The sequence below is a fragment of the Chelonoidis abingdonii genome, chromosome 4, assembly GCF_003597395.2.
Source record: "Chelonoidis abingdonii isolate Lonesome George chromosome 4, CheloAbing_2.0, whole genome shotgun sequence".
Lineage (NCBI taxonomy): Eukaryota > Metazoa > Chordata > Testudines > Testudinidae > Chelonoidis > Chelonoidis abingdonii.
Window position 1 is genome coordinate 80,233,286 of NC_133772.1, and position 27,552 is coordinate 80,260,837.

The following is a 27,552-nucleotide window of genomic DNA, read 5'->3' on the forward strand; positions in this document are numbered from 1 at the left end:
TTATTTTTTTCTTTTTTTTTTTTTTTGCTTTTTTTTCTTTCTTTTACTTATTTCGATTCCAAAGAGGATGGATTTCTAGACTTTCTTCAGTGCAGCTGATGAATACAAGGAGTAAGGGTCTCAGTTGCAGTGGGGGCAGTTTAGGCTGTATTACGGAAACTTTTTTTCACTAGGAGAGTGTGAAACACTGGAAATGGCTTACCTAAGGAGGTGGTGAATCCCTTCCTTAGGAAAGTTTAAGGTCAGGCCTCGGACAACGCCCGGCTAGCGATGATTTAGGTATGGGAATTGTTCCTGCTTTGAGCAGGAGGGTGGACTAGATGACCTCCAAGAGTCCCTTCAACCCTGATATTCTATATTTGTGATTATTATATGAGTGATAGAGCAACTGGCAGCCCTGGTGAGTGAACATTTGCAATGCAGTGGCATGTCATACACAGTAAGAAAAGTTCCTAGCACAGAAGTACTGTTATAGTCTTTGAATGTAAAGGGTTAACAAGTTCGTTAAGGCTGGCTGTCAGCTGACCAGAGGACCAATCAGAGATACGGATATTTCAAATCTGGAGGAGGGACGTTTCGCTGTGCGTGTGTTAGGTTTTGGTGGTATGTTCACTCTGGGCATCACTGCAACATAGGTTTCTCATTCCCTATAACAGGTTCTTTATAAAGTTCCAATAGTAGATACTAGTAGATGCGAGTTAGGCTTATGTTGTTTTTTTATTGCAATATGTGCATTTGGCGGAAGGAGTTTAATTGGATTATGGCTGAAAAGGTCAATGTATGTTCAAATTGTGATTTAATTGTCAATATATTTGTATAATACTTAGGCTAGGAGGGTATTCCAGTGACCTATAAGCTAAAAACCCTGTACTAACCAATTTTAAATTACAATATAATTTTACTGTTTCTTCTTTAATTAAATGTTCTTGTTTAAAGAACCATGATTGTTTTTTTATTCTAGGTGAGACCCCAGAGGGATTGGGTCTGATCACCGAAGCTTGTGGAAGAGAGGAGGAAGGGGGAGAGGAGAGGCTAATTTCTCTCTGTGGCCAGGATGTACTTTCTCTCTCAGGAAGAGTTGGGAGGGGGAAAGAGAAGGAGGGAGAGAAGAATTGTGCCTCTCTGTTTGTAATTCAAGGAGTTTGATCACAGTGACTGTCCAGGGTGAACCAGGAAGGGAGTCTGCGAGAGCAATGTGGGGAAAGTTACTTTCCCTGTTAAGATCCAGAGGCGCGGTCTTGGGTTCCCTGGGCAAGGTTTGGGAGACCAGAGTGTACCAGGCACTGGAATTCCTGGTTGGTGGCAGCGCTACAGGTTCTAAGCTGGTAATTAGCTTAGAGGAATTCATGCTGGTACCCCATCTTTTGGATGCTAAGGTTCAAGGTGGGGAATTGTACCATGACAGGCAGAGACTTGTGAGTGGGGTAGGAGGCAGGTGGAGCAGGGTCAGCCCCAGGGCAGAGAACGCAGACCACCTCCACCTGCGCTGGCTGGTTCCAGCCCCTTGGGGCTCTGAAAGTCTCCGAGTGCAGCAGCAGCTCTAAGCCAAACAAACAGAGGGGACAAGGGCAGCTTCCCCTGCAGGGACCAGGTATGGGGGTGCTGCTCATAAGGCCCCAATGGGACGGCGGGGGCTTGTTGTGAGTCTTTTCAGTTCCCAGCAGTGTAGCCTCGGTTGTGTACGAACATTCTGCGCCTGCGCGAGTTTTTGCCCTACCGAAATAGCTCTGCGAGGGCGCAATCTGCCCCAGAACGTGCGACCGGAAGCTCCGTTATGAGTTCCTGTCTCCCAACGGGGGGGGGCAGCGGGAAGGAAGTGCGCTGCCTCTGCTGTCCCCCAGTGGCGATGGGACAGGAAGTGTCCGTTGTCCCAGCGCCCCTCCTTGCTGGGAGGCCGGAAGTGCGCGCGTGGCTCTGTCCGGGCGGGGACGGTGACTCTGGTTCCGAGGGGATGGGGCCGACGTGGCTGGTGCTGGGAGGCGGGGCTGAGAGGCCAGCCGGGGAGTCCCGGGCGGAGCCGCAGCTGGATGGCAGGGACAGCCCGGAGCGCGCCGCTGCACGGTAACTGGGTGCCCGGGGTGGGGAGCGAGCGGGACGCGGCGCTTCCCAGGGCGCCCCGCCTGGAGCCCCGGCCGGGCCGGCGGCGGTGCCCAGCGCCCGCACCCAGGGGAGGCGGGTCCCTGCGGCCGGGCCCAGCCGGCAATAGTGATGGTCCTAGGGGAGGCGAGAGACCGAGATTCCGGGCAGGGACCATCAGTGCAGCGCGGTCCCCCCGCCCCCCCGGCATTGGCGGGACTCGGTGCCACAGGGTCGCGGGACCTGCCCCGGGCCGCTGGTCTGGTGTCCGGAGCCCCTGAGCGGCAGCATCGGGAGCCTGCTGCAGAAGCAGCTTCTAAGCCTGACTTGTGCCCAGCCCCGAGGGCTGGTGTCCCTGGCGCTGCGCGCCTGTCCAGGGGCCTGCGGAGGTGCCCCCCGGGCTGCAGTAATGTTAAACCCTCTTTTACACTCTGCCCAGCGCTTGGCCTCGGGTGTCTGGTGGCAGCGAGTTTCACTGGTTAATTGGGTGTTGTGTAAAAATGTTTTTCTTTTTTCCAGCTTTAAATTTTCTGCCCTTGGATTTCATTGGCTGTTATCTTGTTCCCGTGTTACAGGAGAAATGAACAGCAAAGCAATACCTGTTCTTGCTTCACTGCACCATTCTATACTTTATATGGCTCTTTCAAGAATCTTTTTTATTCATCTCCTTTTTACAGTAATAACTGTCTTTGTCTCTAATAATTTTCATCTTCCATGTCTATTTCTGCTATATCCCTTTGGAGACAGGGTGATGAGAGTGAAACAGTATTCCAGAAGATGTATACCACTGATCTATAAATCAGCTCGAATGGCTTAAGTCTGGCAAAGTTATTAGCAACTGAAAACAGGTCTTAGATGAAGTTATGTGACACCTTCCACTCTATAGGTGTGACAACCTTTGTCGCCTTTAATAATAGAATGATAACAATTGCAGGATTTTCAATACCATATTATCAATTTGTTTACTTTTTTCACTGCTGTTGTGCAGTGATCTAGAGAACTTCATTGCATTGCCTATAGTGACAACACAGCTCTTTTCCCTGAGAGGTTACAGTTAATTTATAACTAGTAAATTGTATGAGTTGATCAATTATCCCTTCTGATGTGCATTACTTAGATGAAGTTCAGTGCTGACAGATTCAGTCATTCATGGTAAGATTGCTATAGATCAGTGGTTCCCAAACATTAACAACTTGCGAACCGCTTTCACAAAAATGTCAAGTCTTGTGAATTCCTTCCTAAAAATGAATGTTCCCAGGGATTTTCTCCCTTACCTCAGCATAAATTATAAAAGCAGTGATCTTGGAAATACAACATTTGTTTTTAAGACATGCTTATTTATTAATTATGAAAACGGCAACACTCTTCCAAGATCTCACTTTTGTAGCTTGTATCACTTTTGATTAAGCCTGTTATAAGACAAAGCTCCTATCAGAGGTGCTAGTAGAAAAAAGGGGTGCAGGGGTAAAGCCCCTATGCACCCCAGGCCTGGGGTGGGGCACCGCCAGAGAAGTGGGGGCAGGCCTGCAGGGGTTGCCGGAAAAAAAGGAGAGGGACCTGTGTGTGTGTGGGGGGGGCGCACTGACATGGGGGAGGCATGTGACTCTTGTCGCCCCCCCTGTACTGGTGCCTCTAGTGCCTATGTTTCATCAAGGAGTATCAGATGTGAAACAGCATGAAGGTATTTAAGAAGCCAACTCAAAGAGTTCCTCCTACACAAGCATTTAAGTCTTGAGCAGTCCAGGCTAACAATGCATGTTACAACAAAGCTTAAACTTGTTCTTCATAATAATTTAAAAACAACATTAGCAGCCTATTTAACTTTAAAAACAGCAAAAAAATATCCACCTCCCTTTCTATTTCGTATAAGGAGTCTTGAAGTTTAAATCTCCTCAGTGTGATAGATATGCTTGCTTTGATCTGCTTAGCTCTTGGAAGTCCCCAAGGCTCCAGGCTGCTGGCCCTGTGCTGCCCGGGGTCCCTATGGACAGCTGTATCCGCCATTAGGGAATTTTTTCCCAAGAACACCCTGTAACATTCACAAACCCCAGTTTGGGAACCACTGCTATAGATGTCTCTTCCTTTTAGATAAAAACTGTATCTTCAAGAATGCCATCTAGGGCCTTACATTCTTAATACACCTCTACCCTGATATAATGCTGTCCTTGGGAGTCAAAAAAATCTTATAACATGGTTTCACCTATAACATGGTATCGAACTTGCTTTGATCTGCTGGAGCACACAGCCCCCCTCCCCGGAGCACTGCTTTACCACATTATATTTGAATTTGTGTTATATCAGGTCACGTTATATCGGGGTAAAGGTGTATATTAGCTAATGTGTTCAAAATCTAGTTGTATTTTTTTTTAAATATATGTTAGCTGGTGGAGAAAATCTAGTGGCAAGCTCATGATGATGCCTGTTTATGCTCTAAGGTAAATGTTATGAAGGGTCTAAAATACTCCTGCTTCAGGGCCTGAGGCTGATTGCTGGGTTGAGTCAGGAAGAAATCACACCTATCTCTGAGGGGTAAGGTTGATTGCCAAGTTGGTCTGGGAACACATTTTCCTGTTTTTTGGGGGATGAGGCTTATTGCTGGCCTGGGTGAGGTCAGGAAGAAATATCCCCACCTCACATTTTCCTCTCAAGATTTCAGAATTGGTTGCAGTTAGAGATGAGATCCTGAATTTGCTGGACCTTGGACCTTTCTATGTTGTTGTTCTTGTGTTCCTAATCCTGCCACTCTTCTTAGCTGTATGTATGCAGCTTTTAGTTGTGGGTATTGTGGTGTTCACATGTATGTATGCTTTGCAGAAAGAGATGTATTCCACATGGGGAGATGGGGTTCTAAATAAAGCAAGATATTCTTATGTGAGAGATCCTAGGGAAAGGGAGAATACTATGAAGTGGTTTGGGCTTCTCAGAAATGGCATGTGGTTGAGAGGTAAACTCCCTGAGAGAGACAGAATGCTGGGGCAATTAACTGGAAGTTGGCGAGCCTTGTAATCCTTGTCAGAAGTATTGGGGTTTTCAGTAGGAATCCGGAGGTTACTGTAGGGCTGATGGAATGAGGCTTTGGGAGAATTTGCTAGCTGCTGTTTCCATTTCCTCTTTAGTGAAATAACTTTTCTGTTCTGCGTAGTGTTCCACTGTGGCTCCATGGCTTCCAGGGAAAATAACTATAAAAATTTTTTCCAAGCACGTTTAAAGTGTCATCATGATGGAACGTGGGCTTGTGCCAAAAAGCCGCTAAAGCCCTGTTGTCTGAAAGAGCAGAGCTACTGGCTGTGAGGGGGAGGAGGCAGGAGCGGAGTGAACTCACTGCCACGCACAGAGCACTTGTGAGTTGTTTGGAGGGCTGGGATGAACTTTCCAGGTGCATTGGCAGAAAACAGCTTGCAGAAAGAACTAGAAGTCTCCTTCAGCTTCAGCAGGGGACTTGGCAGTTCCAGGAGCATCTTGTGTAAATATTTGGTTTTATCTCTCCTTCCTTTTTCTGACTTGCAATAGATTTTTATCTTGGTGTGAATCTGCATTTCCAATTCTGTTTGCATTTTCATAGAGACTGCTGCAGAGCCTGCTTGCTGTGTAAGTGCCCGGGGAGGAGGCTAGACTCTAGGCTTGCACACTGGGAGGGGAAATGTGATTCATTTTCAAGCCTTGAATTCAACATACCACTGCCACCAGGAGTGAGTGAGTGGCAAAATTTCCCTCCCTCTTTTCATATTCCACTTTCTGTTGTGGCCTCCGTTACTCCGGTGCTGGGAATACTTTTAGCTATTTCAGTCATATGCTCTACAGCTGTGATTGAAAGGGCTAAGCAGAGCTAATCCTCTTCAGTACTTGGATAGGAGACCTCCACAGAACATGCTGGTGCCACAGAGAGTGGGTACTTGTGATTGTGTAAGGGGCACTTTCTCCTTTAAGGTGATTCTGACCCCAGTATGATGAGGTGCTGTGCTATTGGAGCTACTGTTTTTCAAATTAAGTGTTTAAATAAGGCCTGACCATTTGTGTCTGTTGCGTATATTGATTCCATCATCCACTTCCACAGTGTCAGGTCTGCTTTAAATCCTAGAACACCTAGTGCTTTTAAAATCCTGCCTCACTATAGTGGAGCATCTGAGATACTCTCTGTCTCTCTAGTTGTTTATCTGGCTCCCATTGCTGTGGTAGCTGAGTGCCTACAATAGGGGGAAATTGCAAAACCAGGAATGTGATATGAACCTGTGACTTTAATGACACCATGATAGATTTTCCTCCATTCCCCTGAGTTCTTTGGGCCTGAGGCAGTGTGGGTCCTGGCTGCGCACTTCGTTGCTTTTAGCGGTGTATTTGAGGTGACTATTTAATCTGGCTTTCCCTATAGGTAATGTGCATTTACAGACTTCACAGGCAGTGAAAAGCATCCTGCCTGCTGAGAAGTCTATAGCAGTGGGATACAGAATCCAGGAGACTATGGAGCTATGAGTAGCAAGCTGCAAAGTAGTGGGACTTGAGGCACTATAAACAGTATAAAAATGCTGGGATTGCTCTAAGCATCTTTCTGAGTATGGAGGTAGATATGCGTGAATTGTTATGTGTGCAGTCCCTCACTGCTTTGTCATAAATTCTTAACAGCCACAGGTAAGAAGCCACGTGGGCCTCTTCTGACTCACCTGGGAGGATGTGTAACTTCCTGCTCTGGTTTTATGAATAAGAACAAACCTGAAGTCTCAGACAGTTAATTGACATGAGTGGAAGTAAGAGAATCTGGTTCTGCTTCTGCTGTCCCTTAAGGAACTGTAACCTCTTTTCTGGAGAAACAATTCTAGTCTCCCTAGTCAGTCATCTCCCTAAACTTCTTGCTAGAGCAAATCCTGCTAAGAGATCTGCAGTCAGTTGTGCTCCATGCTGTGAGCTTTTGGGATTTGCTTTTTGCCCCTCATACTCCTGTCTCTAAAAAGGATTTTTGTTGTTTAGACTAAACGGAGCTTCAGGTGTCCAATTTATTTGCCATTTGGTCTTGGGCAGATGCGGGACCCTCATTTAGGTGGTTCCAACCCAGTTTTGGAGGATGGGCAGGTGGGAGGACCTTCCCGTGTGACATGAGCTGTGGTGTCAGCTTGTCTTCCAGCCTGATCTTCTCTGTGGTTCAAATTGTGACAGTGCATACCCCCAAGGTAACAACTGTACAGCAGAAGTGGGGACAACACAAACTCTGATGAAAGCAGCTGTTTTGTTAGGGTTGTTCCTTGCCTAAGCTTGGGCCCTTCTGTTTAGTACTGGGGTCAGCCCAGAGCTCTGCTGCTTGGGATGTGCCCAGCATGGCTACTCTCTTGGTATAGGAAGCTATTGTCAGTCATTTTCCAAGCTCTCACTCTGCCACTAAGGGCACCAGTTTCCATTAGCACAGAATCAGACTGGGAAAGGTGCTGAACTCTCTGGCGGTTTATAACAGGAAATACTGTAAATGCAGACTCCCTTGCAGTTGGTTTAGTAGAGAGAAGATTGTGCTCTATACTTTCCCCTAACCTCTAGCTATTTCTGCCCTTAATGTGTGTGAAACCTTCAGCTCACTATGCACTCATGCAATGGGAGGATGCTTAGTCAGATACTAGATGGCTAAAGCTTTCAGAACTCTCCTCTTTTTGGGAGGGTTCTCTGGGTCCCTTGGTTTTACAGTAGCTGTGCAGGTCCCAGTGCAGGGCTGTAGCTGAGAGAGACCTAGACTGTGTGAAGGAAGCCAGATGCCATGGAAGTGTCCCAGATGCATTCCATTGATAACAAGAGGTTTTCATCTACACAACTGGGGTGGGGACCACTTCTGACACAGCTTCCTCTCCCTGTGGTTCTGTCATTAACACTTACCCCAAGCATTAGCCAGTGTCTGATTGCTGGGATGACTGAAGACTTGACGGTTTGTCGTCAGGACACTAAGCGGAGCTTGTGGATTTTAGATGTGTTGTTTATAATTCTTTGATTCTGCTGGAGATAGTTGTGTTGCATAAATCTCCTCATTGTGATTGCTGAGGGCCGTGACTGGAATTCTACCCATCACATGGCAAAGCACTGGCATTTATGCCTGTAACAAGTGAACAATCTCTAATCTGATTCCGAGTGACACTCCTTGTAAGGGAGAACAGGGAGAGTATTTTTGAGACAGTTGGAAGGAGAACTTCTCCCTGAAAATTAATACGGTTCTCAAGAGGTTTGCTATCTGGAGATCAGCTATGATCAGAGAAGTTTTCATCCAACTGGCAGGCAGTTTGTGCTTGGAGCAGGACTTTGATCCAGCAGGACATGAAGGCTCTTGGTCCCTTCCATTATAGCTGCTGAGGCCCAGATATATTAAAATTACTCCCCTTTTAAAGATGGTTTTAAGAAAAATGCTTCAACTGAGGGGTCTGAGAGCTTGCCTAGGCCAGAAAAACTTGCCTAGGCCAGAAAAACTTGCCTACAGTACATTGATGTGCAGACCCCTAAAGTAGGCACACTGCTTCAGTGCTGTTTATCCCACTAATCTTCTAGCATGTCTCAATGGTGGATTTGCATTTGCCCTGCCCCCAAGTATAGACAGAGCTTCTGCTTCATCGTCTCCCTAAAATCATCTCATTACTCTTTTTATCTTTATAGCTGCATTATACCAGGGCCTTGCTGGAGCCCACCTGGGACACTGTATCCCACAGGGAGGAAACTTTGTCTAAGGGCACAGTTTGAGCAGCAAAGACTCTGGAGAAACCAAGTGCTGAGGGAAGGTGCAGGAGGCTGGACTCCTTCCCATGGCAAGGGGAGACTGAGGGACCAAACAGGCATTTTCAGATGTCAAATGATAGAAGATGTTCCTGCCCTCATCATCTGCTCAAATCCAGGAACTGAAACTAAGAGGAAACAGGAAGAAGAGGAAAATACGGGTTCCCTATGCAAAGGGGAATATATGTGGGGACCAAGTTATCCAGGAAGGGAATTGAAGGACAGAGGATATATGAGTTTGAGAGGCCATGATTTTCTCCGGAAGGGGACAAGGACTCTGAGGGATGAGCTGTGGGTCTTGCATTTTCTCTCAGAACTCAGCTTTTCCTCCTTCCTTTCAGAGATTGGCCAGCCAGGCTGAAACTGCTCAGCGATGAGAGGGCAAAGGTTTCTGCTACATGGGATGCTTGCCTTGTTTCTGCTCAGCATCCCCTGTGAAGCCCAGGAGCTCCAAGTGGACAAGGCCACCACTGGTTCCAGTCCTCTATGTGAGAAAGAGGCCAACTCCTGGGGAACCCTGTTCAGTGGGGAGCGACGGGATGCTTGGATCTTTTCTCTGATTGGCTCAGTTATGGTGGGGCTGAGTGGAGTCTTCCCCCTGCTGGTAGTTCCCCTTGAGACAGGAGCTGCTCTGCAATCAGAAGGTAAATCTGCTCTCTGGCTTATTGTTCCTGATGCCAATGTCCCCCCCATCTCCACCCCACCCCCCCCCGGCACTGACTGAATGGGGCAATTTTCTCATGTCTAACACAGGAGCTGGGTTCTTCCTGGTGCCCTAGAAATGCTGCATACTGAAATGCAGACACAACTCACATCTGTTATAAGATGGGTGACTTGTGCCATTCCTAAAAATGGGGCAGGTAGTTGCCCAGCTGAGTGTGGGGTTCTGCGACTTCAGCTGTAGAGCTCATACGAAGAGCATTCTCTAACTTGGATCCTGGTGGGGGGGATGCTCACATGCTCCTCCATTTCCCTTGAGTACAGACTCCCCTCACCTATGCCCCTTGAATGTACAGTTCATGCTCTAAGCCTCACTGCCGGGGCACAAGGTTCTGAGGCACAGTGCCACCCACAGCTCGCTCAGGGCAGTGCAATGCCCTGAGGTCTGTCTCACGCACGATTGCTTTCCCTCCTCACATTCCCTGGTAATTCAGGCTGCAATGGCTCCTGATTTGTGTGTCTCACACAACTTGTCAGGAGGGGTCTGGGCTCCACGCCTGGGTGGTGATTGCCGTTTGTTTGTTTTTCAGTGGGATCGAATCGTTTGAAGCAGCTGTTGAGTTTTGCAATTGGTGGGCTTCTGGGGAACGTATTTCTCCACCTCCTCCCTGAGGCTTGGGCCTACACCTGCAGCGCCACTGCAGGTAATACCTGGCACTGTACTAATGCCCTGAGCGCCAGAGCCAGCCTCCAGCACTGGCTGCTATGTTTTCTTGTGAATCTGCACCATGCTGCTTTTTTTAATGTTCCATATCTCTCTAGGTAGGTGCCTGGTGGGCTCTAGGGGGCCCTTGCCTTTCTCCTGGTACTGCTCCTGGAGTCTCTGTGAATCAAGGGGTCCCTGACTCTGTGAATCACTCCCCCTCCATCCCCTGCCTTGGTACAACAAAGCCCAAATCTGCTGACCTCTCGGGCTGTGCCTGAGGAGAAGTGGTGGAAATTGACAGTCCCTAGAGTTCTTGGGTGGGGACGAAAGAAAGGTGCAGCTGGCAGAGTCCCAGCTCAGCCAGCAAACTGAGCACCAGGGCTGAGATGGCCCTGGTCTGCCCTGGGATAAAACCTGGGAAAGAACTAGCATAGCCCCTTCCTGTAGCTGTTTTCTAAAGGGCCCATGGAGACAAGTAATAAGTTATGTTTGCTCTTGGGCAAACTAGTGTCATGAGAAGCTGAGTGCTGCTGAACCCTATAGATAGTAGCTGCTCAGTAAGAAGAGAGATTCTTCCTGACTCTTCTGGGAACAGTACTGCAGGGGCCAGGGCCAGATTTCTTTCCCAGCATCTCCCACCAACGGCTGGATTCCCACTGATCTCTGCCTAAGGAATTGTGGAATCCTTTCCTTCCTGAGAATGTAGGAGATAGAGGAACAGCCTGGATTTCCCATAATTTGTTATGTGGACCTAAGTAGTGGAAATTCAGAATCCCTCTTCAAAGTTCTGCTTCTCCTCTGCTCCTTTCCATCTTCACTGCACAGGCAGGGTCAGCAGAGTCCAGTGCCTTCGGCCTCCAGTGGCTGCACCTTCTCTGCTGCAGCTTATTCACTTCTCTTGTTAGTCTTTTTTTCTTGTCTTAAGCTTCCAAGTTTGCATGTCCTGTCCGTGTCACATTTCTAATGCTTTTGCCTGTCCTCTTGCTGGAGCACAGTCTTTGCCCCTGCAGTCACGCCAAACAGATGAGGATCTGATAATCTCAGCCCTCATTGAAAGGAACATGTTGTAGCCTTGGGCTAATAACTTGCCCAGGTGTGGTTTGATGGGGAAGATAGATATTTGGCTCAGCTTCCCAAAGCACAACCTTCGTGTCTGTACTTGCTGCTCACACATGCTCAGATGCAGGATTTGTGCTGGTACAAGCTTCTTTGTAGTCTCTGGTAAGAGATTTTTGCCTTGCTCACCTTTGCACAGTAATTTATGGAAGAGATGCTTAGAAGGCTTCTGAGAGTACCCAGGAGACAGGCTAGACTCCGTTGCTGGAGTATTGGGGATGTGCAGCCTAATTTCCCACTTGCCCTAGATTGGAGCAAAGATAAGTAGATGAAGCAAATGGGGTTTTCTGCAGGGTGTCTGTTCTGTGCTTTTAATAGGACTAAAGGAAATGCTTCCTGCCTTATATTCTTGTCTCAAGTCCCTCAGTCACAAGCTACATTGTACTGGGGGTGAGGCTTACCATTCAGGCACCCCAACAATGCAAACAGATCTTTTTTGCTTTCTAGGAGGTGGGCAGAGCTTGCAGCAGCAGAAGGTTCTTGGCCTCTGGGTGATCATTGGCTTCCTGACCTTCCTGGCATTGGAGAAGATGTTCCTAGAGAGTGAGAAGCAAGAATGGCCTAGTGTGGTGAGTGGGTGATGAAGGGGGAAAGGAGTTGCCATACAATAATGCATTGTAACGGGGTACACACTGTGTCCCTCTAAATTTGGCCCCTTGGTTTCTCTCCTCTGTGAATCAGGGACACTTCAGTCTGGTGCAACACCCGTGTTCTTTATCTGTAAGCAGTTTCCCACTATATACAGGCTTTACAGCTGCTTGGCCTACCACAGGCCTGGCTAGCAAGAGACTCCCTCTGAACCTGATCTCCGTCTCTACCCTCCCTTTTCTCTCATTTCCTTCCAGCCTTATAGCTCGTGCTAATGAGGCTGGCAGGTGTGGTCAGTTACCAGGCAAACATAGGGTGGTTCACCCAGCCCCAATCCATTCTCCCTGATTAGGGCTGGAGAGGCAGGAACTGATTAAGGGCTTCTCCAATAGTACTCTGCCACATTATTACCCTCCCCTCCTGATAGGCTCCTCAAGGGAACCTGGGAGCTGTGATTTAACTCAGAGCGTGGTTTGGGAGGCTAGCAGTGCTGGACAGAGCCATGTGACTGGGCACTTGCTCCATTCTTGTGGACCTGGGAAAGGAGACCTTTCATCTCCAAGCCAAGCTCTTGCCCTGTGGGTTTGGCTGGCATTTCTTGTCGCTGGGTTTTGGATTTTTTAAATTAAATCGGATTTGTTTTGTTGTTTAAATTATATTTATTTATTTATTCTTTTTAAAAACCTGTTTAAAAAGAAATCTGAATGATATGTTAAGGCTTAAATTTATAGTCTCTTTAAAATATTTTAAATAAAAAATAAATATGCTGAATCAAAGAGTCTATATCAAAAACTTTTGAGTTAAAAGCTGCTTTTTTTTCTATAAGGATCGGGGGAAATGTATCTTTTGAGGTCAAGCTTTATAAATATAGCACAACAATAGTAAATAAGCAATACATTCACCATTTTCTAGTATACTAATTATGTACAATGAATAAGAATCTGAAAATATTATGTTGTTGCTTAAATAAATGTGTGTAGTTATGATATACCCTCCTAGCTAGCAAAAAAAAAATCTAGTGTTAACGGCTCTATTTAGTTGTAAATCACCATGTTTTAATGGTTATGTCAACCAATGAAAATGCACTTTTCTTTAGAAAATAAGTGAAGTACAAATGGAAATGTTGATTAAAATAGATTATTTAAACTGAGGCTTTCCTCTTGGTCATTGATTTAAATCCACCATGGTTAGAAGAAGAAGTTCCCTGCTATTTCCCTGGGATAGTGAGAATTATCCTCACCACCACTCTGAGCCCTTGGTCCATGGGATTGGCTGGTCACAATGGAAGGGTCTTGTGATTGGCCACTTTATGTGATATAGTGAATGAGGCAGGAGTCACCTAGCAACAAAGGATAAATGGTCACTCACAAAGGGATGAGAGGTCAGCTCCAGAACTATGCACATGGAGCATAAAGTGGCCAGCCCTTGGGAATCTACAGACTTTCTGGGTGGCATCTGAACTGTGCTGGGCTCTTGTTGGTCCCATTCCTCTAGGTGAAAGAAAATGAGACCACACACTGAAGAGAGTTTGCAAAGAACAGCTAAATGTGACCTGTAAACCTGAGTGAGTGTGTGGAGCTGATACACCTATCCCAGCCCTGTCTCCTAACCTTCTCCCTATTGTGTGATACTGTGAGGTTTGATGTCCCCTATTCCATGATATACAACCTTGTTGTAGAGTCCCATTATATTCTTTACACTGAGGACCAAATGTTACTTTTTTGATCCCTGGTCCAGTGTACTTTAGCAAACTTCACTGCTCCTGAAGAATTTGTATTGGGTTTAGAGTGTTTCTAGCCCAGCAGAGAAACTTGACATTAAAATAATGTCTTTCAGATTTCTGTCTTGCTTCAACAAGTGCAGGTCAATTTTTAGCTCAGCTACTTAAATATATGAATCTCATTTCAAAAACTTGAATAAAGCTACCCAGAAATCTGTTCCATTTCTGCAGGCTCTGGTTACTAGATTTGAGGCCAAAGGGCATTGTGTTTGGGCTTTAGGGAGGGAAGGATTGAGGGAGACTTTCTAGGCCCCTCTTTTAGCACACTTTCTGTTGGAGGTCAGAGAGTGGTAACAGTTGTTTCTCTCTGATTCAGGGCAATAATTCCAAAGCACCTTCCGGAGGGATTCCAAATGGAAACAGCTTTTCCCTGCAGAAAGTAGCAGGCACAGTCCAAAGAGCAGAGACAGACATCGCTCAGTGTAATGGCTCCTCTCTCTCGTCTTGCCCACCAGACCGAAGAATCAAGGTACAGTAACTCCTCGCTTAACGTTGTAATTACATTCCTGAAAATTGCGACTTTAAGCGAAATGATGTTAAGCGAATCCAATTTCCCCATAAGAATTAATGTAAATGGGGGGGGTTAGGTTCCAGGGAAATTTTTTTCATCAAACAAAAGACTCTCTATCTATCCACACATACACATGTACGTATATACACACAGCATAAGTTTTAAACAAACAATTTAATACTGTACACAGCAATGATGATTGTGAAGCTTGGTTGAGGTCGTGAAGTCAAAGAGTGGGATATTTCTCAGGGAATGCTTTACTGCTAAATGATGAACTAGCTTTTGGCTGAGCCCTCAAGAGTTAACACTTGTTAATGTAGCCTCACACTCTACAAGGCAGCATGAATGGATGGAGGGGAGACAGCATGGCAGACTGAGACAGACACACACACCCTGCGTGAGAGAGAGAGAGATGTGCATTTCACCTTTAAGTACCTGATCCCCTCTAAGTAAACTGCCTTGTTAAGTAGATCAGCAAGTCGAGACAGCAGCTACTCCCAGGAAGCTCCCTCTGTCCTGAGCCCTGTCCTGTCATCCCCCCACCCCCATGGAGAAGACATTAGCTCCCCTCTTCTCCCCCCCCCACCCCTCCCTGACAAGCAAGCAGGAGGTTCCCTGGAGCAGCTCCAAGGCAGAGGGCAGGAGCAGTACATGACAGTGGTGGGAGGGACAGCTGAACTGCCGGCAGTTGATAGCCTGCTGGGTGGCTGCCGCACAGGGAACTTAGGGTAGCAGGGAACTGATGGGGGGCTCCCAGTCCACCCTGATTCCAAGCCCCCACCAGCTAGCTTCAATGGGGTGTTCTTTCTGCAAGCAGTGGACAAAGCAGCCGGCTGCCAAACGATGTTATAATAGAGCACTGCACAACTTTAAATGTTGATCAGCAACGAAACAACGTTAACCGAGATGACTTAGGGTAGGGGGAGGGATAGCTCAGTGGTTTGAGCATTGGCCTGCTAAACCCAAGGTTGTGAGTTCAATCCTTGAGGGGTCCATTTAGGAAACTTGGCTAAAAATCTAACTGGGGATTGGTCCTGCTTTGAGCAGGGGATTGGACTAGATGACCTCCTGAGGTCCCTTTCAACCTTGATATTCTATGTCCTGATTTTATAGGGACAGTCCCAATTTTTGGGTTTTTTCTTATATAGGCTCCTATTACCCTCTTACCCCCTGTCCCGATTTTGCACACCTGCTGTCTGGTCACCCTAGGATGAGGAGTTACTGTAAATGATCAGCAAGCTGAACCCAGAGTGCAGAAGGAGGGAGTGCAGTGTCCTACACTTGCTCCCAGGTGGAATTGTCATTATGTGTTGAGAAGGGAGAGGTTTGAAATTCAGCAATTCTGCATTGAGGGTGCCTGAAAACCTGGTCTGGTGGATTGTGGACAGAGCCATTCACAGAAAAATGTTGAAAGTTTAAGAGTGAATTGTTTAATTTAAGCATGTCTGAAACATCAGAGTGCCTGGAGCAGATTGGACAACTCTTTCTAAAAATTCCATACACAACTATATCAGGGTTGGAAAGGGAAGCTCTCAAAGTCAGGAAAAGCCAGTTCCTGTGTCTTCACAATGATAACTCTGCTCCTTATGCATATGTTACTCCAGTGCTATCTTCAGTGAACTCATCAGATTGTCTGAAATAATAGTCTGAGAGCCTGGAGTATTTTGATTATCCCCTCATTATTTTCATTTTTTCATACCTATGTTATTTTTAGTTTCTTTATTGACATAGGCTTTATGTGCTGATTTTCTTTTTTCTCTAATATCTGTAATTGTAATAATTTAGCAGTTTGGGGACTGAGACAATTAACTATGCAGCTAACTTAGCTTAGTGACTGACTTTTGATGGTTTATATATGAAAGAAAATTTTCACTATTTTATTATTTGTGTTACAGACACATCTATAGACTCCAATCGAGGATCAGGACCCCATTGTGCTTGATACTGTACAAACAGTAAAAGAGCATACCTGCCTCAGAGAGCTTACAGTTTAATTTTTAAGGCAACAGGGAACAAATATATTTGACAAACTTTAGAGAAGGAAGTGAGAGGGTAACCATAAGATGTGGTTACATGGGCTGGCTAGTGCGCAACTTGATTACACTCAGTTAAAAGCTTCTTATAAACTCAGCCCTTTCCTCTTTTAATTCTGTTTCCTTTTATTTTAAATCTCTGCTTTTGTCTATTTCTTAAATTATTTTGCTACTCTCTGTTATCCTTTAATATGTAGGATGCTGTGTAAATCTAGTTTACTATGTACTTTTCATGTGCGTGATTTTCACATGCTCTGGTGCGTGCACATAGAGTAGTGCACAGATTGGAAGATACTACATTCAGTGTGTATAAAGGGGAAGAAAAATTGTATGAGAATGTGCCAGTATTTTAAAGGAAATGGGAGGACCCAGGAATCTACAGGCTGATTAGCTTGGCATCAATCCCAGGCAAAATCATAGAAAGGCTGATGTGAGACATAATCAGTAAAAATGTAAAAAGATGGTCGCATAGTTAGTGCCAGCCAACTTGGTTTTATGGAAAATAGGTGGTCTTTGATTATATCACAGGTTTTGTTGATAAACGTAACTGTGTCAACATAGTGTTCTTCTGTAAGGCAGTTGACTAGTCCCAAATGGCATTCTGATAAAATTAGCAATATACAAAATTAATGTAGCCCATATTAAATGGACTAAAAACAGTTTAACTGATTGATCATAAAACATAATTGTAAATGGGGAATCATCATCCAATGGGGTACAGTCCATCAGGGATCTATTCTCAGCTCGTTATTTAATATCTGTATCAGTTATCTGAAAGAAACATAAAATCATTGCTGGTAAAAATTTGCAGATGACACAAATTCAGTAAATAAGCGGTAAATAATGATGAGGATAGTTTAGTTATACAGATCAACCTGCAAGGCTAAATAAGGTGGGCGTATTTGAACTGCCAAATGCAAGGTTGTACATCAAGGAACAAAGAGTGAGGGGTCACACTTAACAGATGGGGGACTGTATCATGGAAAGCAGTGACTCTGAGAAGTATGTAAGGGCCACGGTAGATAATCAATTAAAAATTAGCTCCTGTTGTGGTGCTGCTAAGAGGGTGAACACCATCCTTGGATGTATAAACAGGAGACCCCCTAGTAGGAATAGGGAGGTGATATTACCTTGGTAAATAGCATTAGTGAGACCATTACTGGAATACTGTGTCCAGTTCTGGTGCCCAGACTTTAAAAAGGCTGAAAAATTGGAAAGCGTTCATAAAAGAGCTACAGGAATGATATGAGATCTGAAAAATATGTCTTATAGTGAGAGACTAAAGACGTTTAATCTCAGAGAAGGTTAATAGATTACTTGATCATGGTCTGCCAGTACCTACATGATGAAGTGGATGGCTCTTTAATCTAGCCAAATGAGGCATAACACAATCCAATGCTTGGAAACTAAAACTAGACAATTTAGGATTAGAAATAAGGCATAATTTTTAATGAGGGTAATTAACCATTGGAACAATTTACTTAAGGATGAGGTAGATTCTCAAAGTACATGAGAGCAAGAGATAGTGCTCAGTGAGGCGGGTACAGCTGTGGAATGAGCTTCCAAAAGATTTAGGCTAATCTAAAGCCTGATCACCTTAGCGCATGTCTTTCCTGTGATGATGATTTCCCCCTAGCCAGAACGAGATGCCTTAAGCAGTTTCTTAGAACCACAAAAGCGCAGAAGACTCCATGAAGTCCACTAGAGACATTGCTATGTAAATTGAATTAATTTGTGCAGAACTTAAATACTATAGTGGTGGGCGCTATAGAAAACTCTAAAAAAGGGATGGAGACAAGCCAGTGTGGGGGCAGCAGGTGGGTACTTGCTTGTAGTTGTAGTTAGAAGTGTTTATCAGAATATGTCAACAGGCAGCAGCCAACCTTAAAGTAGGTCCATCAGAATTGAAATTGACTTCTTAGGGGCTGTTAGCACTTTTCTTTGATTTGTTTCCTGTTCTTTAAGAAAAAAAATCTGCAAAATTCTTCTTGTTTTTTGCATTTACTGCAATATTTAAAGTTTTTAAGCCACAAAAAGTAAATTTCAGCTTCTACCAGCAGCATTAGCTCTGCTGCATTGTACCTCCCATGTCTTGCATAGGAGACATTTGACAAGTTGTATATTAAACTATGCAATTGACTAGAAAACAGATTCTATTTATATTAGAACCCAGTTGCTTATGCAAATTTGTGGACACCATATGAAATATGTTGTTGCTTTATAATTGGATTTATTCCTCTAGACTTCCTTCCTTCTGTTCCCTTTCTCTAGTAAGCCTCTTTCTCCTCTCTCTATCTTTAGAGCTCTTTGTATGCTTGTACCTCTCTTCCCCTTTCCCACTCAGATGGAGTTCTCATTCCTAAGGCTCCCCCTGTCTGGACTAGAGCTGAACGTGGCAATACAGTGTCCTGTATGAAGCAGCTGACCAACCCTGCCCCACCATGATTCACCTGCTCTTAGGCCTGGTCTACACTACGCTGTTAAACCGATTTTAACAGCGTTAAATTGATTTAACGCTGGACCCGTCCACACTACACTGCTCTTTATATCGATTTAAAGGGCTCTTTAAATCAATTTCTGTACTCCTACAAAACGAGAGGAGTAATGCTAAAATCGATATTACTATATTGGAATAGTGTTAGTGTGGACGGAAATCGACATTATTGGCCTCATTATTTTACAGTAGCTACCCACAGTGCACTGCTCCAGAAATCGATGCTAGCCTCGGACCATGTACGCACACCACCGAATTAATGTGCCTAGTGTGGACGCGCACAATTGACTTTATAATATCTGTTTTATAAAATCAGTTTAAGCTAATTCGAATTTATCCTGTAGTGCAGACGTAGCCTTAGAGTGGGTAACTTGCCTGGTGGCTCTACCTGATGCTTCCCTCTACCCTGAACCTCATCAGATTCCCTCATTCATGAATGCTTCTGACTTCCCTCTGCAGATCAGTGGATACCTTAACCTGTTGGCCAATACCATTGATAACTTCACACATGGCCTGGCGGTGGCAGCCAGCTTCCTGGTTAGCAGAAAGGTAAGGTTTGTGCTGCACCCACCTGCCAAACTAGAGATCTGGGAGAACTCTTCTCTCAGCTGTAGTGTGTGCCTGCCTGCCAAGTAAATTACTTGGGGATCCCTTCCCCAAGGGGTAGCTGCCAAGACAGTGCTGTACTGGAGAAAACAGCTGGGAGCAGCCCTGCTCGGGACACAGCCTTTCTGGCTCTAATGCAGGGGTAGGCAACCTATGGCACGCATGCCAAAGGCGGCACGTGAGCTGATTTTCAGTAGCAGTCATACTGCCTGGGTCCTGGCTACCAGTCCGAGGGGTTCTGCATTTTAATTCAATGTTAAATGAAGCTTCTTAAACGTTTTAAAAACCTTATTTACTTTACATACAACAATAGTTTAGTTGTATATTATAGAGTTTTGAAGAGACCTTCTAAAAATGTTAAAATGTATTACTGACATGCGAAACCTTAAATTAGGGTGACTAAATGAAGACTCGGCACACCATTTCTGAAAGGTTGCCGACCCCTGCTCTAATGTTTCAGATCTTGGAGACCCTTGGCCCATGCATTAGGCATGCATGAGCCAGGTAGTTATCTCATATAGGAACATAAGAATGGCTGTACTGGGTCAAACCAAAGCTCCATCTAGCCCAGTATCCTGTCTACTGACAGTGGCCAATGCCAGGTGCCCCAAAAGGAGTCTCTATACTGAGCACTTTACACAGGGTAGCCAGAGTCCATTCACTTTAGGGGTGGGGGGCTGTACTCTCAGCACCACTGAGCTTTGAGACCATTTCCTAATAGACTTTTCTTATCTTCTGCAGGTTGGGCTTCTAACCACCATGGCAATCCTACTGCACGAAATCCCACATGAGGTGAGAAGGGTCTGCAACCTGCTGCCAGGGGAGCTGGGAAAATAGGACCTGGTCTGAACCAGGACAGCAGCCCTCTGTCTGTGGGAAGAGGGCTGGTGGGGGTTACCTCTCCTCTGAATCATTCTTTCCTTTCCCTGGAGGATCTCCTCCGTGCTGAGTGCTGGTGTTCACGCACCATGTTCCTAGTCGAGCGGTCACTTTTGTTAATGCTGGTCTCTGTGTTCAGGAGAGTTAGGATCAGTAACCACTGATTCTGCTTTCCCATAGGTAGGAGACTTTGCCATCCTGCTCCGGGCTGGGTTTGACCGCTGGAGTGCAGCCAAGATGCAGCTTTCCACAGCTCTGGGTGGAATTCTAGGAACCTGCTTTGCAATCTGTTCTCAGTCACCTAAAGGTACAGGTAAGGCTTATTGGGTCTGCATTGAGGAATGTGTCTGCTTGTGTGCCTACTTTCTGTCTGTTCTCCTATATCCCTTCTCATTACTAATGGTGATTTTCACTGCACGTGCAGGGGAAACTGTAGCTTGGATTCTCCCATTCACCTCCGGGGGGTTCCTATACATCGCCTTGGTAAACGTTGTGCCTGACCTCCTAGAGGAGAAGAATCCCTGGTAAGTGGCTCCATTGTGGTTACTAGTATGCTGGTATAGCATTTCTGATGTGATGGTGAGAGGGAACATGGTGGTAAAGCCTCCTGGATGCTACCGCTCTGTTCCTGGGAGCAGGTAAGCACTTTCTCCCCAAACCCCACGAGAGGTGAGATGGTATCTAGCAGAGTCTGCTGTGCTGTGCCAGGTACTCAGCTTCTGGCTGCTAGTTAATACAGGGCACGCTGACTGAAAGGTTTATCACAGCCTATCTCTAATATAACGTGCTGGCTCCTGAGCGTGTTAGATAGAAGCGATTCAGTCTAGGCTGTTCTCTAGCCAAGCGCCTGACCTAACACTGTCCTCAGGGTATCTACTCCTTCACCATCCCTAATTCAGTGCTTTGCTGAATTGACATTGTGGGGATATAAAACAAGCAATCAGTGCCAATTTGATACTGAATACTGACTGAATTCATCTGTTGACATGAATGCATTCAGCTCCCATCAAAGCCAATGTCACTTCCAATTATTTTTTAACCTTCTGATCTTTGAGAGTTTGCCACTGCAGGGAACTAGGGACCATTCTCTTTGAGGAATAGCAAGTTATTGTGACTTAAGATTTCTCAGTCACTTTCCATTATGATGGATTTTTAATTCTTCCCATTGCACTCTGTTCCCTAGATTTATTAATTTCCCAACATTTGTTTTCACGAAATATAGTCCTTTTTGCTGCTGCCAGTCAGTGACAAACCCCAGCTCTCTGTTCATTACTGTCATCAATAGTACCAGTCTTCCACAGAATGATCACTACATCCTTACCACTTCCAGTATCCAGCCTTGTCTCCTATTAGAGTGGTTTCTCAGACATGTCTCTGCCACACACATGGAAGTGTTGTGAATATCTTTCCTACTCCTGGAGGTGGCTGCCTTGCCCATGTGCATGTCTTCACTCAGACAACAGCCCAGTTCCATGACCAGTCTAGAGGGGCAGAGTGCATAAGAGACTGGACTCCTGAGCCCCTGTACTTCTGCAGATTGGGACTGGTTCCTGGCCCATTCTGACTCTCTCTTGTTTCTTCCTTAGGAACTCCCTGCAGCAGATCCTTCTCCTGTGCACAGGCATTACAGTCATGGTGCTGCTCTCACTCACTACAGAATGACCTCTGCTCAGACCTCATGCTGCCTCTCAGAGCTGCATGGACTTTGAGCTGTTACAAAGCAATAAGGAACACTAATGTAACTTCCTGTGTGTGCGCTTGTGGGTCCAGCTGCTAGTGTGAGAGGCAGTTGTAAAAAATAGGGAATCATTGGGGATGCTGGACTCTATTCCCTGGCTCTTCTATCCCTGCTCTGTTAAAATCCCACAAACTAGGGCTTCCAATGTTGGTGTTTTACGGACTGAAAGCTTTTAAGGAGCAGAAATGAACCGAGAACATACTGTCTCACCCTGGAGTAAGAACAAGTGTTGGAAGTGCACACCTTAAGCTGCTCAGTGAATAGACAAGATCCCTGTATCTGGCAAAGAAGGATTTACCTGTTACTCCAGGCTTAGAGAGAAAACAGTTTCCCCAAACCAGCAGAAAACCACCAGCATTCCCCAATGCAGCCTACCTAGCAGGAGCAAAGGTACTATCAAAACCACATAGGTGCATAGAGGTAAGGCCTCTTCCCACTCAGCCTTCATTTATCAGTAGAAAAATGGGATGGTGTCAGCCTGGACAGTCTGCCTCTCTGAGTTCTTCTGCCTTAGCTTTAAAATCAGGCCTAATACTTGTGGCAGGTTGGGATAGGAGGTTATATAGCTTATCCTGAAAGCTTCTGCCTTTAACCTTAACTCTTCTGTTTAGAGCACCTATCCCCTCCCCTGTTCAACATAGCCTAGTTGCATATTTGAGAAATGGTCAGCAAATGTTTCCTATCATCCCAGATCATCAGCTCATCTGTATCTGGGGGAAACCTGCTCAGTCACTGCCCCCCTCCTAAGGCCTCTCATCAGCGAGTGGAAAGTGAGCAGGGCCTGGACTCCAGCCTCCACCAGAGGAGGAATGTGGGGAGGAGAGAGAAAACACTGACTATACATAGAGAAAGGGCAAAGCAGAGAAGAAAACATCATGTGCGTATGGAAGAGATGGATAGAGGCAGTGTTTCGGTCCATGGACCGCTGCTGGTCCCTGAGATCTCCGACACAGTTTAGGAAGGCAGCAAGCCAGTCCCTGGTATCAAAAAGGTTGAGAAACGCTGGAAAGGGGAACCTGCGAGTGAGAAGGATGAAAAGTGAGTCTGAAATCACTGTGGTTGTAAAGCTGGGAGAAGGAATCTGAGTGTAACCATGACTGTGCCCTTGAGTTGAAGTCATGTGGTGTCTGGGATCCCATTTGATGCCAGTTTAACCGACTAGTAAAACTAAATCTAAAAATTCCTGGTTTTTACTGATGGGGATTACCAACTATGACAATCCCACCTCCTCTGGAATGTCAGAAGTCACTAAATATATGCACACTTGCTTAGGCCTTACCTATAGGAGAAAGTTGTCCTGATTTTAATTAAATCTGTTTAGAACCAATGTAGTTAAATTAATGCAACCTCCTTATGTGAGGCACAAAATAAGGGTCCACAACAGGGTGTTCTGAATCCTTCCTGTGCCATCACACATCACATAAGATACAAATGAGCTCTGCCATTAACCAGGGGTTGCATCAATTTAAGTCTGTCTCTAAATTGCTTTTGTTAAACAAATACAGCTTTCTTGTGTAGCCAGGGCGTTTTTGAAAAGGGCTGGCTCCTGATACTGTCCAGGTCATTTAGGGCTCCAGTGAGTGGCAAGGTTGGCTTAGGCAGTAACAAGCCAGAAGCACTGCCCAGAACAGGTTGCCCTCATTTCCTTTAGAGCTTTGAAAATATTGACTATTTCCATATGGTAGCCTCCCTGCCACTTTCTAAAGAAAGCCCAGGGCCGGTGCAAGGATGTTTCGTGCCCTTGGCGAAACTTCCACCTTGCGCCCTCTCCTGTCCCTGAGGCGCCCCCCCATGGCAGCTCCCACCCTCCACCTTGAGGTGCCCCCCTGCCCTGAGGCACCCCACTTGTGGCAGCTCCCCATCCTCGGCCCTGAGGCACCCTCCCACCCCAGCTCACCCCTGCTCTGAGCACGAGCACCCCGAGCATGCCGTGACTGTTTCACTTCTCCCGCCTCCCAGGTTTGTGGTGCCAATCAGCTTAGGCGCTGCAAGCCTGGGAGGCGGGAGAAGTGAAGTGGCCACAGCGTGCTTGGGGAGGAGGCAGGGCAGGGGTGAGGTGGGGCAGAGAATTCCCTTGTGTTCCACCCCCCCCCCCCCGACCTTACTTGCTGCAGGCAGTCCTCCCCACGCTCCCCTGCCCAGCTCCCTCTGCCTAAATGCCAGCGGCGACCAGGGCAGCCAAAGATCTGGCCAACGTGGTTGCTGCAGAAGAAAATGGTGCCCCCCCCGCAAATGCCAGTACCCTAGGCAACTGCCTAGGTCGCCGAAATGGTTACACCGGCCCTGAGAGAGCCTGAGAACTTCTGCTTGCAACATTCTCTGCAGATGGGCCAGTGGTTGAAATCCCTGCAGCTTTTCTTACACCTGTCCCTACATTACCAGCTAGATCTGCTGGAGCCATGGGGGAGGCTGTTTCAGTACAATGCTCTGTTTGACTCTGGAAAGTTGCCTTCCCATGACAGCTGCTGGCTATATCATCCAGCTGCTGTGAGCACCAATCAAGCATTCATCCTCTTCTTTTCAGGCCTCAGAGATGACCACTAGCACTTAAGTACTCAGAGAGGCCCCAAGATACCATTTTCACCACTGTGTGGCTAGTTTACCTGGGTATTGGAGCTTTAAAAACCTCTGGTGTGGGAGCTGGGAGGAAGCAAATGTATGTACATCCAGCACTTCCCAAGAGTTTTAGCTGAAAATCCGGTTGGCACTCTTTAAGTTAAGGGCCCAGTGCATTACAGGGCTTAGTGCCTGGGCCTTGGTGCTATTGCATCGGTGCTGGGTTTGGCCAAGAATGTAAACCACAGCAGGGATTGTGCTCAGCGTTCAGGAATATGCAGTGGGTAACACTGAAACATTAACCGCGGAGCTGTTTCTTTTGACTGGCAGCCCAAGCCTGGACTGAGTCTGCAGTTCTTGGGAAGCTGCACCCACAGGGGCAGCACAAGGCCTTAAAGAACAATGGTTAGCTGCTCCACTGCATGCTGAAACAAGGGCCTGTGGGAGGGAGGCTGTTAGCCACACCACTACATTTGTCACTTTTGGAAATGCAGAAAAAATCCTATTTTCTAGCTCTATTTTTTCAGCTATTGTGCATTTTCCCATTCATCTGTATTGATCTGATCTGCATGGAGACAATAGAGATGAAATAAATGGTACTGAGTGTGGGTTTGTTTTTCTTGGTAAAGAAACTCCTCCTCTCTTCCACTGCCAGTGGACCACAGAGCAATACCCCTGCAGTTAGCAAGCTATGCCTGGCTCCGCATAGGCCCTATTCCATGATCTACTCCTAAAGCTTTTGCTACTGAAAGCACCTTATGAATTTTAAACAACCTGATCTGCCTGCTGTCATGGGAAACTCCTGGATTAGCATGGATGTGGTTTGACCATAGCTGGCTTGGTGTATGTTGTCTCTGCTCCCTCTCCCGAGCAGCAGCTATATGACAGCTCACAGCCCAGAGATGGAAACTCAGGTCACTTCTCAGCTTTCTATGATTTTCTGGGCTGTGAGCTGTCATATAGCTGCTGCTCGGGAGAGGGAGCAGAGACAACATACACCAAGCCAGCTATGGTCAAACCACATCCATGCTAATTCAGGAGTTTCCCATGACAGCAGGTCGATCAGGTTGTTTAAAATTCATAAGGTGCTGGAAGAGGGTATGGGGAGGAAACAGGAATTGATGTTGGATATAGGTAGTAAGACTGAGAGAATGAGTCTTTAAATTGACTGGTTTAGGAAACACTGATTTTCTGGAGATAGAGAGAACTGCAGATTAAATCAAATGCAACATTTCCAATTCATTTTTAATTCTTGATGTGATTATGGCTTCTGACCAGGCAGGTGCAAAAACTTGCAGAAGAATGTTAGTCCTGTAATTCCTCTTTACATCTTGTGACTCTAAGGTACTAACAAGAGTGTGGTCCCACATGAACAACACAGCCCTTAGAGAACCATCTTAAAACATGATTTAAACAGGCTTCAGCAAAATTCACCAAAACAGTTAGGTCTTGTCTACTGTACCTGCTGGAGCCATGATATGGGGGCAGTGACAGAAGAAGCAGGCTGCCCAGTATGGTGGGGTTTATGGTGTGGATAGACACTTAGATTTTGTATTCTGGCTGAGAGCATGCACTTATATTGTCCAGATTTAGCACAGGCAAGACAATGTCTGGTACACACTTCGTTCCTGAGAGCTGATTTCTAGCCTGAAGATTCATAAAGACCATTTTTTTAATTCAGGCAACTCAAGGATTGCCCAGAAAAGGGTTAAACTTCTCTGTCAGGCCTAGCAAACTGCTGAGTTTCTCCTGGATGCAGGTTTGCAGAGACAAAGTCTGAACAACTGGCTTTGAACAGTGATAAAGCTGCAGCTGGAGGAATAAGTCCCATGAAACAGCCAGGATCAGAAGAGATTTTGTCCCTCTGGAGAAGCTGTATTTAATAACTGGACTCAGTTTTAGCCGACTTCTCACTGCATACAATCAAAGGCCTTTTTCTGCTATTTAGGCCTTGTTCCACGTTAAGGTAGGTAGACATTCATAAATGAATGTCTGCAACTGCAGCTGTCCATATTTTGTTGACTTAAAAAATCATGATGCTTTATTTCTTAACTTTGAGTATTCTCAGTGCAGCTTTTCACCATTGGGGTGCCCTGTGTGCTCCCCAGAAGTGTGTAACCTGGGAAGTTTTGACTGTTGGCGAAGGGAACACCCATCTTTTCTTTGAGACTTAGAACATTCCAGATTAGGCTGTGTTGGGTGTGTGGATGCTGCACAGCCTCACTTCCTTGCAGCCTGCAAAACAGCAAGTCAGATCTACCTCTACATCCACTTTAGTCAGCTGGCCATTGCTTTTCCCGTTAGGGGTTTTCTCGTGCTTGTTTTCTTAGCTCTGGCTCTAGTGTACAGTAACTCCTCACTTAACGTCCTCCCACTTAACGTTGTTTCGAAGTTACATTGCTGCTCCATTAGGGAACATATTCATTTAAAGTTGTGCAGTGCTCCCCTATAATGTCATTTGACTTTACAAGGGAGCACTGCACAAGTTCCTCTTCTCTGCCCCCTTCCCTCCCAGCACTTCCCCCGCCTGTTTGGCGGTGCTTAGGACTTTCTGGGAGGGAGCAAGCGGGCGGGGAAGCTGCCCCGCCCCCCAGCAGGTAGGGCCACCCTTTAAAAGCTCTGCTTCTCTCCAGCCGGCTTTGAAGGGGAAAGCGCCGTTTCTCTCTAGCCACTGGCTGCACGGCTGCCCCTGTTCCTCCTGAGTCCTCTGGCCTGTCCTTGCAGGGCTGCATTCCGAAAGGGGCGTTAGAGCTGCAGGTCAGGGCCCTGAGGCCCCCTTAGCCCAGGGCGCTGCAGCCCCTAAAGCCCCTGTGTTCTGAGTGGCCCTACTTGCCCGGGGGATGGGGGGAAGCTCCCAGAATTGTGGCCATGGGGGCAGTGCTGTGCTGTGCAGAGCCACCTTTACACCCCTTGCACCAAACAGGAGCTGTCCCAGGTAAGTGCTGTGCACCTCCTACCTGCCCCAGCCCTGAACCTCCTCCTGCACCCCCACCCTGAGTGCCCTCCCACACCCTAACTTCTTCCCAGACCCTGCACCCCCAGCCCTGAGCCCCAGGGGTAAGCTGAGGCACCTCCCC

The 27,552-nt window shown here is 46.3% G+C and overlaps 2 protein-coding genes across 3 annotated transcripts in view; both read left to right on the forward strand.

Moving 5' to 3' along the window:
• Positions 1 to 27,552, forward strand: part of FAM180B (family with sequence similarity 180 member B) — a 404,198-nt gene that overhangs the window by 162,483 nt on the left and 214,163 nt on the right. The gene's annotated exons all lie outside the window — the stretch shown is intronic.
• On the forward strand, positions 1,882 to 26,437 carry SLC39A13 (solute carrier family 39 member 13). 2 transcript variants are annotated; one of them, XM_032793436.2, is made up of 10 exons: positions 1,882 to 2,061; positions 9,150 to 9,452; positions 10,059 to 10,172; positions 11,738 to 11,859; positions 13,975 to 14,127; positions 19,156 to 19,245; positions 20,044 to 20,094; positions 20,362 to 20,494; positions 20,606 to 20,705; positions 26,157 to 26,437. In XM_032793436.2, exons 2-10 carry the CDS (start codon positions 9,182 to 9,184, stop codon positions 26,185 to 26,187), a joined length of 1,065 nt encoding a protein of 354 aa, XP_032649327.1. In that variant the 5' UTR covers positions 1,882 to 2,061; positions 9,150 to 9,181; the 3' UTR covers positions 26,188 to 26,437. The 2 variants fall into 2 exon arrangements, with proteins under 2 accessions (XP_032649327.1, XP_032649326.1); XM_032793435.2 differs by lacking the exon at positions 26,157 to 26,437 and adding an exon at positions 21,768 to 25,081 and having other exon boundaries at positions 1,884 to 2,061.